Source organism: Nannobrachium achirus (genome assembly GCF_963921795.1).
Source record: "Nannobrachium achirus genome assembly, chromosome: 21".
NCBI classification, from domain to species: domain Eukaryota; kingdom Metazoa; phylum Chordata; class Actinopteri; order Myctophiformes; family Myctophidae; genus Nannobrachium; species Nannobrachium achirus.
The window spans coordinates 639,486-659,485 of NC_137828.1; the positions used below are offsets into that span (position 1 = coordinate 639,486).

Here is a 20,000-nt window from a genome sequence, read left to right on the forward strand (position 1 = left end):
GCCCGGCCAGTCCACCCAGTGAGATTAAACAGAGGCACACAAAGTTACATCAAAATACACTAAATCATATATGGGAATATATATGAGAAATAGGACAGATCCATGTTGATGACAAGACTTTAATGATATAATTAATGATATAAATAATAACCTCAGGATGGAAGAATATCTCTGGTCCCAGGAACCTCTCGTAGCCCACATCGATGCTGAAGAGATTAATTAATAAATGATGTTAATAATTATGTTATTAATGATGTTAATAATAACCTCAGGGTGAAAGAATATCTCGGGTCCCAGGAACCTCTCGTAGCCCACATCGATGCAGAAGCTGTTCTGCGTCACAGCGTTGCTTCCTCTGAACTGTTTGATCCATTTGTTGGGTTCTGAGTCGTACTTCCAGAACTCCTTCACCAGGTCTGGACAGATGTAGCAGAACCTCTCCTACACACACACACACACACACACACACACACACACACACACACACACACACACACACACACACACACACACACACGCACATGTACAAGATTTTGAGCGGTGGTCACACCGTCTCCATAGCGTGGCCGTGTGTGTAGGTATGTTTGTTTGTTAGTTAGTTTGTTTGTATGTGGGTGGGTCTGTATGTAGCCTCAAGCCTGTGTAGTACCTTTTCTGACCACACATGTTAAGGGAGGGGCGCTGTTGTCCAGGCCACACACACACACACACACACACACACACACACACGGGGGGGGGGGGGGGGGGGGGGGGGGGGAACCACCGCTCAGTTCACACGGGTGTGATTTTTAAATTGGACCAGGGGGAGGCAGTATAGAGACCAGGATTACTGCACTAGGGGACACTTATTGATTGATTGATTGACTAATCCTTTTACCATCAGACCACGGTAAATGTCCTGGTGCTTCCAGGACATTTGTCCACACAAGTATAGGGTTTCTGAACAAACAAGCTCCATCTCAGTTCCATGCATTGATATTATGACTGGTGGCCTCCTTGTGTTTCATGTTGTCAGTGAGTTGTGGGTTCTGGTTAGTGTTAGGGTTGTGGGTTCTGTCATTTATGCATTGTGTTTGTTGCGACCATAGATTGCATTTAGTATGGAAACCTGCAGATCGTGTCCCAAACGACGTGAACTGAACATAGAACATCTACAAGCCTGTGGGCTTGTAGATCTCCTATGTTCGGTTCCTATGTTCGGTTCCTATGTTCGGTTCCTATGTTCGGTTCCACTCCAGTCATTGGTCGGTTCGTACCTTCACTGTCTTGGCGGTGTCCAGTCATTGGTCGGTTCGTACCTTCACTGTCTTGGCGGTGTGCAGTGATTGGTCGGTTCGTACCTTCACTGTCTTGGCGGTGTCCATTGATTGGTCGGGGGGGATCCCCACCTCTCTCTCTCTCAGCAGCTGTTGGATGAAGTAGGTGATGTCCCTCCCAGCGATGGGAATGTGTTTGATACAACTACCAATCACATAGCCTTCTGCCTGGAAACACACACACGTCAGCCAATCAGATTGATGGATTAACAGGTCCAGTCATGTATACATTGATGCTAAAAGGATAACATAACAATTCCTGTTTCCATTGCGGTCATGAGTATGAATTCATCAAGTGTATGTGTGTGTGTGTGTGTGTGTGTGCGTGCGTGCGTGCGTGCGTGCGTGCGTGCGTGCGTGCGTGCGTGCGTGCGTGCGTGCGTGCGTGTGTGTCTTACTACAGGTATGGCGTGAGTGACTCCGTCTCCGCTGTCGATGACGATTCCGGTCAGGGTTCTGTCTCCAACCTGGCGAGATGTCCAAGATGCTGCTAGCGCTAACACCGCCTGAGAGAGAGACATAGACAATACACACAGAGAGAGAGAGAGAGAGAGAGAGAGAGAGAGAGAGAGAGAGAGAGAGAGAGAGAGAGAGAGAGAGAGACATAGACAATACACAGAGAGAGAGAGAGAGAGAGAGAGAGAGAGAGAGAGAGAGAGAGAGAGAGAGAGAGAGATTTGTTGTGTTGTTGATGTACTGACATATTATCTTGCTTATTATATTGATGTATTACCTGCTTATTGTAAGTCGCTTTGGATTAAAAGTGTCTGCTAAATGCCTAAATTGAAAATTGTAATGTATTTTTTTCCAACAAGTGGGGCGATCCTCTGTGAAAACGAGTTTGTTGGTTGATTTCTTTGATTACCTTAGTCATTTTGTCAATACACAGAGAGAGAAAGACAGACTGAATAATATAATATAATATAATATAATATAATATAATATAATATAATATAATATAATATAATATAATATAATACAACATAATATAATATAATATAATAGTTACCTGAACAGCGATATACAGTCCAGGGACGTTGAAAGTTTCAAACATGATTTCTGCCAAATATTCTCTGTTCTCTGGTGTGTTCAGAGGTGGCTCTGTCTACACACACACACACACACACACACACACACACACACACACACACACACACACACACACATTAATATACCCACAATATTATTATCATCATCATCATCATAACAGGAAGTGGTTTGTGCTTCTGTTAGCCTATGCTTAGTCTCGCGTGGCCAGACTGTTGCCTCCGCGATTTGCAAATGCTCCCGTCAACAGTCTGGGGCACGGAAATACAAACGATGAGTGCAAGATAAAGCGGATGTGACGCTCCCTTGGAAGCGTTATGTCTTCTTTCATTATTTTTTGGGGCATTATTTTGTCTTTCTCTGGTGTTGTTGGTGTTACCTCCATGATACAGTTCATTATAATGACTCTGTGCTAGTGTGTTTCTGTTATGTTTCCAATGGGACTACAGTTCATTAGAATGACTCTGTCTGTGCTAGTGTGCTTCTGTCATGTTTCCAATGGGACTACAGTTCATTATAATGACTGTCTGTGCTAGTGTGCTTCTGTTGTGTTTCCAATGGGACTACAGTTCATTATAATGACTGTCTGTGCTAGTGTGTTTCTGTTATGTTTCCAATGGGACTACAGTTCATTATAATGACTCTCTGTGCTAGTGTGTTTCTGTTATGTTTCCAATGGGACTACAGTTCATTATAATGACTCTGTCTGTGCTCGTGTGTTTCTGTTATGTTTCCAATGGGACTACAGTTCATTATAATGACTGTCTGTGCTAGTGTGTTTCTGTTATGTTTCCAATGGGACTACAGTTCATTATAATGACTGTCTGTGCTAGTGTGTTTCTGTTATGTTTCCAATGGGACTACAGTTCCGTGCAGCAGTGGCTACTTCCGATACTCGCCGTTCGGGAGCTGCCGTTCCACTCTATATAGCATTGGGAGATTATGGAATAGTTGTCTGGCTACGCGGACTATGCTAAGCTAACAGGAAGTGGTTTGTGCTTCTGTTAGCCTATACGCTAACAGGAAGTGGTACCATCAGGAAGTTGTGGTCCTCTGGCTCCGCCCTCAGATACTTAAAGATGATTTGTTCCATGAACTTCTCCATCAGATCCCAATCCTCCACCATGCCGTGTCTTATAGGCCACTGTTCACATAAACACTCATTATAATATATACACAATATATAACACACACTGATCCCAATCCTCCACCATGCCGTGTCTTATAGGCCACTGTTCACATAGACACTCATTATAATATATACACAATATATAACACACACTGATCCCAATCCTCCACCATGCCGTGTCTTATAGGCCACTGTTCACATAAACACTCATTAAGTGTGCCTGCCATGCAATGCAATGGCAAAACACTTATTGTAATCCGCCGTACTTAAGTCGGTCGGTCTGTCGGTCGGTAATGTTCTTGCAAATTTCGGCACGTAATAACTGCCGCACGATTTACGCCACCCCCGCAATATATACATCAACAGGATGTACCTCTATAACAGGAAGTGCCCTTTGCCAAACAGGAAGTGCCTCTACATCTCATGAACCGTTTATCGTAGTAAAAGAGAAAAAAAAAAAGAGTTGTGGCTGGTATCAAATGACTTGATTAAGAGTCCTTAACCTTAATTGACGCTTCCTTCGCCAAACAGGAAGTGCCCTTCATCAAACAGGAAGTGCCTCTATAACTCATGAACCGTTTGTCGTACAGACTCGCGGCTGGTGTCATACATTTTTTTTTCTCAAAAAAACTTTTTTTCTCAAAAAAAATTTTTTTTCTCCAACATTTTTTTTTCTCTCAAAAATTTTTTTTCTCAAAAAACTTTTTTTCTCTCAAAATTTTTTTTTTCTCTCAAAAAATTTTTTTTCTCAAAAAAAATTTTTTTCTCAAAAAATTTTTTTTTCTCAAAATTCTTTTTTTCTCAAAATGTTTTTTTTCTCAAAAATGTTTTTTTTCTCAGTTTTTTTTCCTCAAAACATTTTTTTTTCTCAAAAAACTTTTTTTTTCTCACAAAACAATTTTTTCTCAAAAAACTGTCGTTAAAGTGCGACCCGTGATAACGGCCAAAAATGTGCCAAAACGCCACTAATTAGTCGAAATGGCTGACTTCCTGTTTGGTTTCTGATTGGCTGCTGGCCTTGTGACGTGGGTAGAGCTGCGAGGGCCCGGTCATCGCTGCTTGCAGCTTTAATTCATTAATCGTCCATGACCTTAATTGGGGCCTATTTTGCCAAACAGGAAGTGCCCCTCACCAAACAGGAAGTGACCCTTTACCTCGTGAACCGTTTGTCGTACAGACGCGTAGATGGCATCAAATGACTTGATTAAGAGTCCTTAACCTTAATTGGGGCCTATTTCGCCAAACAGGAAGTGCCCCTCACCAAACAGGAAGTGACCCTTGATCTCGTGAACCATTTGTCGTACAGATGCGCGGGTTGCGTCAAATGACAAGAATAAAGCCTGTATCAGAGTCGGGTCCGCGGTGGACGGCTATCCACCGTGGTGTAGTGCTGTGTAGTCTTTTTGAGCGTTAACGTTGTAGTTTTATGACGCAAAAAGACTACACGGCACTACACCGCGGTGGATAGCCGTCCACCGCGGACCCGACTCTGATACAGGCTTTAGAGTCCTTAACCTTAATTTGGGCCTATTTCGCCAAACAGGAAGTGCCCCTTACCAAACAGGAAGTGACCCTTTATCTCGTGAACCGTTTGTCGTGCAGACGCGTGGGTGGTGTGAAATGACTTGATTAAGAGTCCTTAACCTTAATTGGGGCCTATTTTGCCAAACAGGAAGTGCCCCTCACCAAACAGGAAGTCACCCTATATCTCATGAATTGTTTGTCGTACAGACGCGTGGGTGTCATCAAATGACTTGATTAAGAGTCATTAACCTTAATTGGGGCCTATTTCGCCAAACAGGAAGTGCGCCTCACCAAACAGGAAGTGACCCTTTATCTCGTGATCTGTTTGTCGTACAGACATGTGGGTGGTGTCATATGAAGAACCATAATGTTAAAGCTTATGCAAAAAATGCTAATGTTAAAAAATGTAACGCTAATGCTAACACCAACCGCTACACAAGGTTGCACAGACTTAGCGAGCTGCAGGCACACTTAAAATTTCTTAGAAATTTTCTTTTCTAGTTAAGTGTGCCTGCCATGCAATGGCAAAACACTTATTGTAATCCGCCATACTTAAGTAATTAAGTTCCTTGCAAATTTCGGCACGTAATAACTGCCGCACGATTTACACCACCGCCGCAATATATACATCAAAACGTGCGGCTCGGCCGGGAATGGGGTGCTATTACTTTTCTAAGAGAAAAGTTGTATCGTTTAATTGATATTAATTTATTAGTGAATTAATTTTACCCATTGACTTATAATGGGAATCGCAAAAACTCACATTCAATATTTTTTTTCTCGCAAACCATAGGGGCTACAGTTTCAAAACTTGGAGAGGAGATTTATAATGATATCAAGGATTAAATAAAAAATAATTTCGTCAGTTGGCTTCATGGTGGCGCTATAACAGTCCACTTTACCTTTCGGCCTGTAACTCTTGAACCGTGGGTCGGAAAATTAAAATTCCTTTTTCCCTGGATTCCTTGCGTCATGACGCATCTCCTCATATAGGCCACGCCCATTTGCGTCAGGATAGATTTTCCGCCATTTTGAATTTTCTTCAAAACACACTTTTTGCTCCTTTTCCTACATATTTTCTCCAAATGTCACAAAAATCGATACACACGATCTATGGACTCATGCGATAAACATATTTAAACGATATTTTGATAGTCCATACCGTTCTTCCGTAACAGGGTTCCAAAGTTAGCGGGAGGAGCCCGTTTTGTAAGAAGTAGCCATAAATCACAAACGAAACATCCAGTCAACACCAAATTTTAACCACAAGTGGGGGGCGCTATACTGAACATATAGCCAAAAGCATTTCCACTTCGACCCATAGGGGGCACCACAAACGCGCAAAACGTAACCGTTTCATGCCAAAACGTGTTTTTCAGGGGGAACGACCCTCTCAAAACTAAACACTAACACCAACCGCTACACAAGGTTGCACAGACTTAGCTAGAGCTGCAGGCACACTTAAAATGTCTTAGAAATTTTCTTTTCTAGTTATAATATATACACAATATATAACACACACTACTCCATCAGATCCCAATCCTCCACCATGCCATGTCTTATAGGCCACTGTTCACATAAACACTCATTATAATATATACACAATATATAACACACACTACTCCATCAGATCCCAATCCTCCACCATGCCATGTCTTATAGGCCACTGTTCACATAAACACCCATTATACAATATACACACATAATGTAACACACTGTTCACATAAACACCCATTATAATATATACACACATACTACAACACACTGTTCACATAGACACCCATTATATATATACACACATAATACAACACACTGTTCACATAGACATCCATTATGATATATACACACATAATACAACACACTGTTTCCTCCCAATCTTCCACCATGCCGTGTCTTATATAGTTAGGGAAGGTTAGCCTCATGCTAGACCAATCTGGGAACTATAAATCTAGCTTTCTTCACAAATGTGTTCATAAAGGTGTCTACTATCACCTCTGAACTTTGTCAAACCCAACTCCCTTGACACACGTTGTGGGAGCCAATCAAAGTTATTGGGTATCCCGAGGGCCTGGGATTAAAGGGGGAAAAATGGCCAATATGAACGTATGAGGTGTGTAATTTGGGTATTGTTGGGCTGCTGAATCCATTCCAACCATTAGTTATCAGTAAAAATGACTCCTTGGCCATAAAATAGGCCACACCTACTTTTGTGTGTCCATGAGACATATAATATTGGCAATAAACCAAAAGGTGGGAGTAGGGTTTGAATTCATGAAACTATTGCAGATCAGGCCGGTAAGCACACATCATGACACACAGGATAACATGATACAATCTGACAAGGAGTGTTCCTTGTCAGATTGTATCATGTTATCCTGTGTGTCATGAAACACAGGGTTTAAAACATAGGGACTAACAGGACACAGGTGAACTCAATGACATGATTGGCTAAGCCTTAGCCAATTAGGCCTTTTTTATGGCCAAGCAGTCATTTTTACTGATAACTGATGGTTGGAATGGATGGAGCAGCCCAACAATACCCAAATTACACACCTCATACGTTCATATTGGCCATTTTTCTTATTTTCCCCCTTTAATCCCAGGCCCTCGGGATACCAAATAACTTTGATTGGCTCCCACAAAGTGTGTCAAGGGAGTTGGGTTTGACAAAGTTCAGAGGTGATAGTAGACACCTTTATGAACACATTCATGAATAAAGCTAGTGATTTAGATTTAGTTCCCAGATTGGTCTGACAATAGTTTATAATAGTTTAGTTTCCAGATTGATGTAGCAATAGGCTAACCTTCCCTAACTAATAGGCCACTGCTCACACAAACACCCATTATACAATATACACAATATATAACACACACTGTACACATACACACCCATTGTACAATATACACACAATACAACACACTATACACACACACACACACACACACACACACACACACACACACACACACACACACACACACACACACACACACAGTACCTTGGTAGCATAGTTAGGTTTGTCCACTGCTTCGTCTCCGATATAAAAGTCCAGATCATCGACTCCTTTTACTGACCGTACTCCTATACTGGCCTGTTCTCTGACTGATATACCTGTAACACATAAACATTACATTACCTGCACATACACACTCCTTTTACTGACCGTACTCCTACACTGGCCTGTTCTCTGACTGATATACCTGTACACACATACACATAAACATTACATTACCTGCACATACACACTGGCCTGTTCTCTGACTGATATACCTGTAACACATGATGTTACACTGTACATAAACATTACATTATATATACACACACTACACACTCCTTTCAGCGGCTGGGTCAAACGGTGACCTCGGTTGCCGCCCTCTTTCTTCCCCTGCACCATCCTTTACATTCTTAGGAATGTCACATTCCTAAGACAAAAATGTGATAACAATAAATTTACCCGCATTCATTTCGGTTGGTGACCCGTTTCGAAACTGTCCCCCTTACGCATCTCTTCAACCTCTCCCTGAGGACGGGGAAGGTACCACAGCTGTGGAAGTCCTCCTGCATTGTCCCGGTGCCTAAGAAGACCCGTCCCTCGGTCCTCAATGATTACAGACCAGTCGCCCTGACATCACAGGTCATGAAGGTCTTCAAACGGCTGGTTCTGAACCTACTGAGACCGGCGGTCAGTGATCACCTGGACCCCCTTCAGTTTGCCTACCAGGCTGATATTGGGGTTGATGACGCCATCACCTACATGCTCCATAAGGCTCTCACCCATCTACTATTACATTTTTCTTAGAGCCGCATCCCACTTCCAAGCCCATACACGCCCATTTCGCCTCCACTTCAACTCATAGCTAGAGCAGATGTCGGTAGAGCGTAGGGAATAAAACCGCCCATAACTCTATCATTGGCCCCCCGTTGCCATGGTGACCGCCGTCCATTGGCTCGTATTCCCAGCTATGGGACCGGCGGATCCAATTTCAACCGAGGGGGGCGTAGCCAGAACACACACACACACACACACACACACACACACACACACACACACACACACACACACACACACACACACACACACACACACACACAAATAGCTAATAGTTAGCTCACAACTTTCCACTTTTCTCTTTCACCTCAATCGCAGTAACATCCGTATACACCACGTCATCGCATCACCAATACGTTTTATTTATTATTATTATTTTATTTTTTTTCCAAATTTTTTTTCTCAAACATTTTTTTTTCTCAAAAAATTTTTTTTCTCTAAAATTCTTTTTTTTGAGAATTTTTTTTTTTTCTCTAAAATCTTTTTTTTGAGAATTTTTTTTCCTCAAAAACCTTTTTTTCTCAAAAATCTTTTTTTCCTCAAAAAATTTTTTTTTTGAGAATTGTTTTTTTGAGAATTGTTTTTTTCTCAATTTTTTTTTCTCAAAACATTTTTTTTTCTCAATTTTTTTTACTCAATTTTTTTTTTTCTCAAATCTTTTTTTAGCTAGATTTATAGTTCCCAGATTGGTCTAGCATGAGGCTAACCTTCCCTAACTATATAAGACACGGCATGGTGGAAGATTGGGAGGAAACAGTGTGTTGTATTATGTGTGTATATATTATAATTAGGGATGCCCCGATCAGGATTTTTTTGCTCCCGATCCGATACCGATCAAATATTATTGCTTCCGATTCGATCCCGATCTTTCCCGATCCGATCTTTTGGCAAGGCATTAAGAAGAAAAAAAAAATTCTATTCATTCTATCACTTGGTTCTCAACCTTTTCAGGCCGTGACCCCCAAAATAATCATATTTTAACTGGGGACCCCCGACCCTGAAGAGTTGAGGAAGTATATTTTGTATAACACGGTTCTATTGTGAAAATAGCAGATCTACATGCTCACAACGCCTCGCAACGCGAGGAGTTGTGAGCATGTAGATCGGCTATTTTCACAATTTCTGGCTTTAATATTTGACAATTTGGCCAATGTTTAATTTGTCATTTTAGAGGTATTAAAAAGTCCTTAATTTTTCACTTTCGAAATGTGCAGATACCCTCTATACACTTAAACTTTATGTTGATTTGTTTACTGTTGAGAGAGAAAACAATGTTGCACATTAAGTTAATCATCTGGGGACCCCCCCAAAATAATTTGAGGACCCCCCTGGGGGTCCCGACCCACAGGTTGAGAACCACTGAGCTAGTTGACAGTGCAGAGAGACATAATTGCCTTCCTTTGATCCATTAGCAAGGGGCCAATTACTACTTATTGGCATCAGCTGCCAGCTGTACACAGAGTCTGACACAATCACCTTCCCTCTGCAGTGCTCTGTCTCATTTCTCCAAAAGCCCTTGAATATGATTGAAAATGATTAAGGATTACTGTGATTATGGTAAGCTTACATTTCATATCGCATTCACCTTACCTGTAACTTTCAGTACTCCCAGAAAATATTAAAAAAAAAAAAAAAAAAAAAACTTTTTTTTTTCTCGATTTTTTTTCCCCGATCTCCGATCTTATAAAAACGGCCATATCGGCGGCCGATCCGATCACGTGATCGGGATCGGGCAACACTAATTATAATGGATGTCTATGTGAACAGTGTGTTGTATTATGTGTGTATATATATAATGGGTGTCTATGTGAACAGTGTGTTGTATTATGTGTGTATCTATCTATAAATGCGAGAAGTCTCTGCGTGTCTGTCTGTCTGTGTGTCTGTAATCCGCGTATCTCGAGAACCGTTCGTCCCACCGGCTTCAGATTCGGCACGCGCGTTCCCCGCCGCGGCACGGAGTGCAGTGCCGGGTCTCGACCCGACCCGACGCGCGGTTTTCCCGAACCGGCGCGAAACGTTCGGAATCTCCTTATGCGGGGTTGATTGTTGACATCAGGCTGTTCCGGAGGAAATCGGCGAAAGCTCTGACTCATTGTGACATCACTTCATAAAAGGCTCTGACATCACGTACGCCACATGAGTCAACAAAAAATCTCTGTGAGTGTGTATGTATGTATGTAATCCGCGTATCTCGAGAACCGTTCGTCCCACGGGCACGCGCGTTCTCCATATATGGGCATAAAATGAATGCCCCCATATATGGGCATAAAATGGATTGCAGACAGACAGATACAGATATCTCCATATATGGACATAAATGGACAGAGGCAAACAGATGGTCAAAGATCTCCATATATGGGCATAAAATGGACGCAGACAGACAGATACAGATATCTCCATATATGGGCATAAATGGACACAGGCAAACAGATGTTCAAAACGGGTCCTATGACAACAGGTATAATGAGGTTTGCATTAAAGGGGGAACCGGCACTGTGTCTGCAACACAGTTGGAGGCACAGACAGATACTCCATATATGGGCATAAAATGGACGCAGATAGACAGATATCTCCATATATGGGCATAAAATGGACCCAGAACTATAACTGCAGTGATCTCCATATATGGACATAAAATGGACGCCGACAGACAGACAGACAGATACAGATATCTCCATATATGGGCATAAATGGACACAGGCAGACAGATGGTCAAAACGGGTCCTATGAAAACAGGTATAATGGGGTTTGCATCAAAGGGCGGGGCATTCATTCCCTATTTACATTGTTCCGAGTTGGCCAGGTCGCCGACTAGACGCTGGGCCTCGGGCGGCCCAGCTTCTAGTATATTATAATGGGTGTTTATGTGAACAGTGTGTTACATTATGTGTGTATATTGTATAATGGGTGTTTATGTGAACAGTGGCCTATAAGACATGGCATGGTGGAGGATTGGGATCTGATGGAGTAGTGTGTGTATAACATCAACCTGATAACATCAACTCTAAGGTGCTTAAAGGAGTAGTTCACCCCCAAAATGACTTTTTTTCTATTGATTACTCATGCCATGGAGAGTAGAGTTCAATAATATTTTTTGTTTTTTGTCACATTCCTAAGACAAAAATGTGATAACAATAAATTTACCCGCATTCATTTCGGATGGTGACCCGTTTCGAAACTGTCCCCCTTACGCATCTCTTCAACCTCTCCCTGAGGACGGGGAAGGTACCACAGCTGTGGAAGTCCTCCTGCATTGTCCCGGTGCCTAAGAAGACCCGTCCCTCGGTCCTCAATGATTACAGACCAGTCGCCCTGACATCACAGGTCATGAAGGTCTTCAAACGGCTGGTTCTGAACCTACTGAGACCGGCGGTCAGTGATCACCTGGACCCCCTTCAGTTTGCCTACCAGGCTGATATTGGGGTTGATGACGCCATCACCTACATGCTCCATAAGGCTCTCACCCATCTACTATTACATTTTTCTTAGAGCCGCATCCCACTTCCAAGCCCATACACGCCCATTTCGCCTCCACTTCAACTCATAGCTAGAGCAGATGTCGGTAGAGCGTAGGGAATAAAACTGCCCATAACTCTATCATTGGCCCCCCGTTGCCATGGTGACCGCCGTCCATTGGCTCGTATTCCCAGCTATGGGACCGGCGGATCCAATTTCAACCGAGGGGGGCGTAGCCAGAACACACACACACACACACACACACACACACACACACACACACACACACACACACACACACACACACAAAAATAGCTAATAGTTAGCTCACAACTTTCCACTTTTCTCTTTCACCTCAATCGCAGTAACATCCGTATACACCACGTCATCGCATCACCAATACGTTTTATTTATTATTATTATTATTTTTTTCCAATTTTTTTTTCTTAAAAACATTTTTTTTTCTCAAAAATGTTTTTTTCTCTAAAATTCTTTTTTTTGAGAAAAAAAAAATTTTCTCAAAATTTTTTTTTCTCCAAATTTTTTTTTCTCAAATTTCATTTTTCTCAAAACATTTTTTTTTCTCAATTTTTTTTTCTCAAATTCTTTTTTTTCTCTACATTTTTTTTTGAAAAAAAATTTTTTTCTCAAAAATGTTTTTTTCTCAAATTCTTTTTTCTCTTTTCTCAAAAAAATTTTTTTTCTCAAAAAAAAATTTTCTCAAACTTTTTCTCAAAAAACTTTTTTTTTCTCAAAAAACATTTTTTTCTCAAAAAACATTTTTTTCTCACCATCAGATCGTGGCCACCCTGTACCTCAGGGATTTGTTTTCGACGAATATTTACTCCTATAGACGCAACGCGACGACCTAGAGGGGAGGCCGGCATAGCCGGCCGACCTTCTAGTCTGGAAGATCTGGGCAGCACAGTCAGAATTATGTTTTTTGACTCCTCCAGTGCTTTCAACACTATCCAACCGTCTCTGCTTGCGGAGAAGCTTACGCTGATGGGGGTGGACAAGGGCTTTGTGGCATGGATCACAGACTACCTTTCAGAAAGACCACAGTCTGTGAGACTGCAGAGCTGTCGGTCTGATGTGCTGGTGAGCAACACGGGGGCCCCTCAAGGAACTGTGCTCTCAACCTTCCTGTTCACTCTCTATACATCGGACTTCCGCTTCAATTCCAAGACCTGTCATCTGCAGAAGTTCTCAGATGATACCGTGGTGGTCAGCAAGATCTCGGGTGACAACACGGCTGAGCACGATGGTGTGGTTAGGGACTTTGTGCAGTGGAGCGAGGCTAACCATCTCAGGCTCAACGCAAGCAAGACCAAGGAGATGGTGGTGGACTTCCGCACCTCCAAGAGAGTCCCCCCGGTGCCAAGCACCATTAACGGTGAGGTGGTTGAGCTCGTGGAAATTCCTCGGAGTACACCTGAATAGTTCACTGGACTGGTCGGACAACGCGCAGGCGATTCACAGCAAGGGGAAAAGCAGGCTGTTCCTCCTGAGAAGACTGAGATCGTTTGGGGTGTGCAATAGGATGCTACAGATGTTCTATCAGTCTGTCATGGCAAGTGTCCTCTTTTTTGGTATAACATGCTAAACAGACTGGTGAAGAAAGCAGGCTCTGTCGTTGGGTCCTCTCTGCAGGGGGTGGAGGAAGTAACCAGGGTGCGCACAGCGAGGAAGCTAGATTCCATCTTGGAGAACTCCTCCCACCCCCTCCATCTAGAGATCACCAGTTACTGGAGTAAGAGAGGAAACGACCGCTTTACCTACCCAGGACGGAGATGTGAGAGATTAGGAAAATCTTTTGTACCGGCTGCCCTTAAACTGTACAACGAGACACATAACGGACGCTTGAAAAGGTCTCCCTTCCTAACTTAGACTGACGGAACCATTGCTGTATTGACTTTGACCTCTAAGGAACTATTGCTGTATTGACATTGACCTCTAAGGACCGTCCAGGATGAGTGCTCATGTGCGTCTTGCGGTGACACGCTTCCTAGTTTCTTCTTTTTTCGCACTGATTTTTGACATTGCACTATTAGGTTGTGTTGGTAGTTTCTGCGTATTTTTGCTTTATTTAACAATGATAGTGAGATACTTGTTTGCACTAACTAGCATTGACTGCTATGGTCTCTTTTGCAAGACACTTTATGTATATATATACTTATATATTATTCGCCCCCTCTATTGATGCACCTTCTCTTTATTGGTACTGTACTGCTCTTGTCTTTGTTTTTTGTTCTCCCCCCCCCCCCCCCCTCTTATCTATCTTTTCTTACGTCTCTGTAACTTTGTAAATAACTGTATACTGCTGTGCTTCTACTGGACAACTGAATTTCCCCCTTGGGATAAGGTATCTATCTATCTATCTATCTATCTATCTATCTATCTATTAAACGAGCTCCTATACTGGCCTGTTCTCTGACTGATATACCTGTAACACATTTCATTACACACATAAACATTACATTAGACCTGCACATACACACGTCTGTTCCCTCTTGCGCCAGGGATTAGTCTGTTGTTGGTGTACAAGACATTGGAGTTTATTAAAGGAGCACCATGGATTAGTCTGTTGTTGGTGTACAAGATGGAGTATGCACCATAGATTAGTCTGTTGTTGGTGTACAAGACATTGGAGTTTATTAAAGGAGCACCATGGATTAGTCTGTTGTTGGTGTACAAGACATTGGAGTTTATTAAAGGAGCACCATGGATTAGTCTGTTGTTGGTGTACAAGACAATGGAGTTTATTAAAGGAGCAACAGGGATTAGTCTGTTGTTGGTGTACAAGACAATGGAGTTTATTAAAGGAGCACCATAGATTAGTCTGTTGTTGGTGTACAAGACATTGGAGTTTATTAAAGGAGCACCATAGATTAGTCTGTTGTTGGTGTACAAGACAATGGAGTTTATTAAAGGAGCACCATAGATTAGTCTGTTGTTGGTGTACAAGACAATGGAGTTTATTAAAGGAGCACCATAGATTAGTCTGTTGTTGGTGTACAAGACAATGGAGTTTATTAAAGGAGCAACAGGGATTAGTCTGTTGTTGGTGTACAAGACATTGGAGTTTATTAAAGGAGCACCATAGATTAGTCTGTTGTTGGTGTACAAGACATTGGAGTTTATTAAAGGAGCAACAGGGATTAGTCTGTTGTTGGTGTACAAGACATTGGAGTTTATTAAAGGAGCACCATAGATTAGTCTGTTGTTGGTGTACAAGACATTGGAGTTTATTAAAGGAGCACCATAGATTAGTCTGTTGTTGGTGTACAAGACATTGGAGTTTATTAAAGGAGCACCATAGATTAGTCTGTTGTTGGTGTACAAGACATTGGAGTTTATTAAAGGAGCACCAGGGATTAGTCTGTTGTTGGTGTACAAGACAATGGAGTTTATTAAAGGAGCACCATAGATTAGTCTGTTGTTGGTGTACAAGACATTGGAGTTTATTAAAGGAGCACCATAGATTAGTCTGTTGTTGGTGTATAAGACATTGGAGTTTATTAAAGGCGCACCATAGATTAGTCTGTTGTTGGTGTACAAGACATTGGAGTTTATTAAAGGAGCACCATGGATTAGTCTGTTGTTGGTGTACAAGACATTGGAGTTTATTAAAGGAGCACCATAGATTAGTCTGTTGTTGGTGTACAAGACATTGGAGTTTATTAAAGGAGCACCATAGATTAGTCTGTTGTTGGTGTACAAGACATTGGAGTTTATTAAAGGAGCACCATGGATTAGTCTGTTGTTGGTGTACAAGACATTGGAGTTTATTAAAGGAGCACCATAGATTAGTCTGTTGTTGGTGTACAAGACATTGGAGTTTATTAAAGGAGCACCATAGATTAGTCTGTTGTTGGTGTACAAGACATTGGAGTTTATTAAAGGAGCACCATAGATTAGTCTGTTGTTGGTGTACAAGACAATGGAGTTTATTAAAGGAGCACCATAGATTAGTCTGTTGTTGGTGTACAAGACATTGGAGTTTATTAAAGGAGCACCATAGATTAGTCTGTTGTTGGTGTACAAGACATTGGAGTTTATTAAAGGAGCACCATAGATTAGTCTGTTGTTGGTGTACAAGACATTGGAGTTTATTAAAGGAGCACCATAGATTAGTCTGTTGTTGGTGTACAAGACAATGGAGTTTATTAAAGGAGCACCATAGATTAGTCTGTTGTTGGTGTACAAGACATTGGAGTTTATTAAAGGAGCACCATAGATTAGTCTGTTGTTGGTGTACAAGACATTGGAGTTTATTAAAGGAGCACCATAGATTAGTCTGTTGTTGGTGTACAAGACAATGGAGTTTATTAAAGGAGCACCATAGATTAGTCTGTTGTTGGTGTACAAGACAATGGAGTTTATTAAAGGAGCACCATGGATTAGTCTGTTGTTGGTGTACAAGACAATGGAGTTTATTAAAGGAGCACCATAGATTAGTCTGTTGTTGGTGTATAAGACATTGGAGTTTATTAAAGGAGCACCATAGATTAGTCTGTTGTTGGTGTACAAGACAATGGAGTTTATTAAAGGAGCACCATAGATTAGTCTGTTGTTGGTGTACAAGACATTGGAGTTTATTAAAGGAGCACCATAGATTAGTCTGTTGTTGGTGTACAAGACAATGGAGTTTATTAAAGGAGCACCATAGATTAGTCTGTTGTTGGTGTACAAGACAATGGAGTTTATTAAAGGAGCACCATAGATTAGTCTGTTGTTGGTGTACAAGACAATGGAGTTTATTAAAGGCGCACCATAGATTAGTCTGTTGTTGGTGTACAAGACAATGGAGTTTATTAAAGGCGCACCATAGATTAGTCTGTTGTTGGTGTACAAGACATTGGAGTTTATTAAAGGAGCACCATAGATTAGTCTGTTGTTGGTGTACAAGACAATGGAGTTTATTAAAGGAGCACCATAGATTAGTCTGTTGTTGGTGTACAAGACATTGGAGTTTATTAAAGGAGCACCATAGATTAGTCTGTTGTTGGTGTACAAGACAATGGAGTTTATTAAAGGAGCACCATAGATTAGTCTGTTGTTGGTGTACACGACATTGGAGTTTATTAAAGGAGCACCATAGATTAGTCTGTTGTTGGTGTACAAGACATTGGAGTTTATTAAAGGAGCACCATAGATTAGTCTGTTGTTGGTGTACAAGACATTGGAGTTTATTAAAGGAGCACCATAGATTAGTCTGTTGTTGGTGTACAAGACATTGGAGTTTATTAAAGGAGCACCATGGATTAGTCTGTTGTTGGTGTACAAGACAATGGAGTTTATTAAAGGAGCACCAGGGATTAGTCTGTTGTTGGTGTATAAGACATTGGAGTTTATTAAAGGAGCACCATAGATTAGTCTGTTGTTGGTGTACAAGACATTGGAGTTTATTAAAGGAGCACCATAGATTAGTCTGTTGTTGGTGTACAAGACATTGGAGTTTATTAAAGGAGCACCATAGATTAGTCTGTTGTTGGTGTACAGGCCCTGCTGTGACACTTTTGTTTGAAGAGGCTTGCTGCCAAATTGCAGGTTGACAAATCTTTAATGAATTGCTCTTATTGAGTCAGTAATGTCCTTCTCCATCACATGTTGCTGCTATGGAAACCTGTTCACGGATTCCATATTGGCCTACTTTCATCGTTTGACAGCACAACCATCAGTGTATTTTGGATTCATGTCAATTTATGTGTTCAGATATTTAACCACTTGAACCGTCAATACTTCATAAACTTGACCTTTCACTCTGTACTTATTCCGCTTTTTACCTCCTCTACACCAAACTTGGCGTTGTGAGCTTGTAGATCTGCTATGTTTGGCTAAAGTTCTCAGAATATGGATGCTAGGGTTCAAGTGGTTAATCTAAAAACTCACACAAAGATTTAGAGGAGCCCCTGTAGTAACTCTGAGGACGACCCTTGCTATAGTTTATACTTACTTACTTACTAGTATAAACACTATAGTATACTAGTATATACAGTATAGTATAGTAGTATAGTATACTAGTATATACAGTATAGTATACTAGTATAATAGTGTACTTACATGAAGGCATGATGAACTGAGGCTATAGGGTCAGTAACAGATAGTATAGTCTATAGTGAACAGTACTAGTATATACAGTATAGTATTCTAGTATATACTGTATCGTATATTAGTATATAGTGTACTTACATGAAGGCATGATGAACTGAGGTTCTGTGTTTCCAGCATAGTGTAGTATAGTAGTATAGTAGTATAGTATACTAGTATATAAAGTATAGTATAATAGTATATAAAGTATATTATACTAGTATATAAAGTATATTATACTAGTATATAAAGTATAGTATACTAGTATATATAGTATAGTATACTAGTATATAAAGTATAGTATACTAGTATATATAGTATAGTATACTAGTACCAGTAAGACTCCCTAATCGGGAGATAAGCGACCGTAGGTGGCTTATCTCCACAAATAGGGCAACATTTTTTTTTTCCAAAATCTTCCTGATCCATGTTGATGACATGAGTGTAGACATGCTGTGTAGTGATATTCGTGATTTTAGGGCAAAAACTGTAGGAGCAGTGTCCAAAAATGTGTTTTAAAAATCGGCCTGAAGGTGGCGCTAGAATAGGGTCATGTGAGAAATGAGGGGTGGGGTCTCCGCGTTGCCTTGGCGGACGAATAGGTACCGGCCCCGGCTCTCCCGGACGCTCCTAGCCCGAGTTACGGCATTTTATGTGCGCTGCAGTGGCAGGGGGTCCTCCACTGGGGGCGCCACCACTTTTGCATCCGTTCTGGAGCACCAGGAGTCGGTGGTCCCCGGGAATTCCCCGTGAGCAGCCCCGTTGGGGTGGTCATTTGGTCATTTTTGCACATTTGGTCATTTTTTACATCTGGGGGTCCCCCAGGGACCTGGGGGTCCCTGGGGCTCCGGGGGTCCTTGGAGGTTGTAGTTTGGCAGGCAAGGAGTGTGTGTGTAAAATCTGGCATGGATCGGGTCAACGGGTGCGGAGATATAAGCAGGGAAAAAGTGTGACGTGTGACGTGTGAGCACATTTGGTCATTTTTTACGTCTGGGGGTCCCCCAGGGACCTGGGGGTCCCTGGGGCTCCGGGGGTCCTTGGAGGTTGTAGTTTGGCAGTCAAGGAGTGTGTGTGCAAAATTTGGCATGGATGGGGGCAACGGTTGTGGAGATATGAGCAGGGCAAAAGTGTGACGGACTCACTCACTCACAGACAGCCCGTGGAGGTTTTGGTAGTAAATGCGACCTACGTTCGCAATATTAGTGTACTTACATGAAGGCATGATGAACTGAGGTTCTGTGTTTCCAGCATAGTGTAGTATAGTAGTATAGTATACTAGTATAATAGTGTACTTACATGAAGGCATGATGAACTGAGGTTCTGTGTTCCCAGCATAGTGTAGTATAGTAGTATAGTATACTAGTATAATAGTGTACTTACATGAAGGCATGATGAACTGAGGTTCTGTGTTTCCAGCATAGCCGATCTTGGTGTACCTGAGGTCAAAGGTGACAGGTTAAAGGAGTAGTTCACCCCTCACATATGCATGAGGGTCCCATCGGGAATCAATGGGGGTACATTTATTGTCTTAGGAATGCAACAAAAAATATATATATATATATTACTGAACTCAAGTCTCCAATGTATATCAATTCAGCCGGC

At 41.6% G+C, this 20,000-nt stretch overlaps 1 protein-coding gene across 1 annotated transcript in view; it reads right to left on the minus strand.

Moving 5' to 3' along the window:
- LOC308307201 (actin-related protein 3-A-like) overlaps window positions 1-20,000 on the minus strand; it is a gene marked incomplete at both ends in the record, with an annotated part of 25,931 nt that overhangs the window by 4,822 nt on the left and 1,109 nt on the right. Inside the window, 7 exons of the mRNA XM_080752372.1 lie at window positions 268-441; window positions 1,341-1,484; window positions 1,715-1,822; window positions 2,326-2,421; window positions 3,397-3,507; window positions 8,016-8,128; window positions 19,779-19,834. Of these exons, the coding sequence (XP_080608498.1) occupies window positions 268-441; window positions 1,341-1,484; window positions 1,715-1,822; window positions 2,326-2,421; window positions 3,397-3,507; window positions 8,016-8,128; window positions 19,779-19,834 (802 nt within the window). The remainder of the gene's footprint in view (window positions 1-267; window positions 442-1,340; window positions 1,485-1,714; window positions 1,823-2,325; window positions 2,422-3,396; window positions 3,508-8,015; window positions 8,129-19,778; window positions 19,835-20,000) is intronic.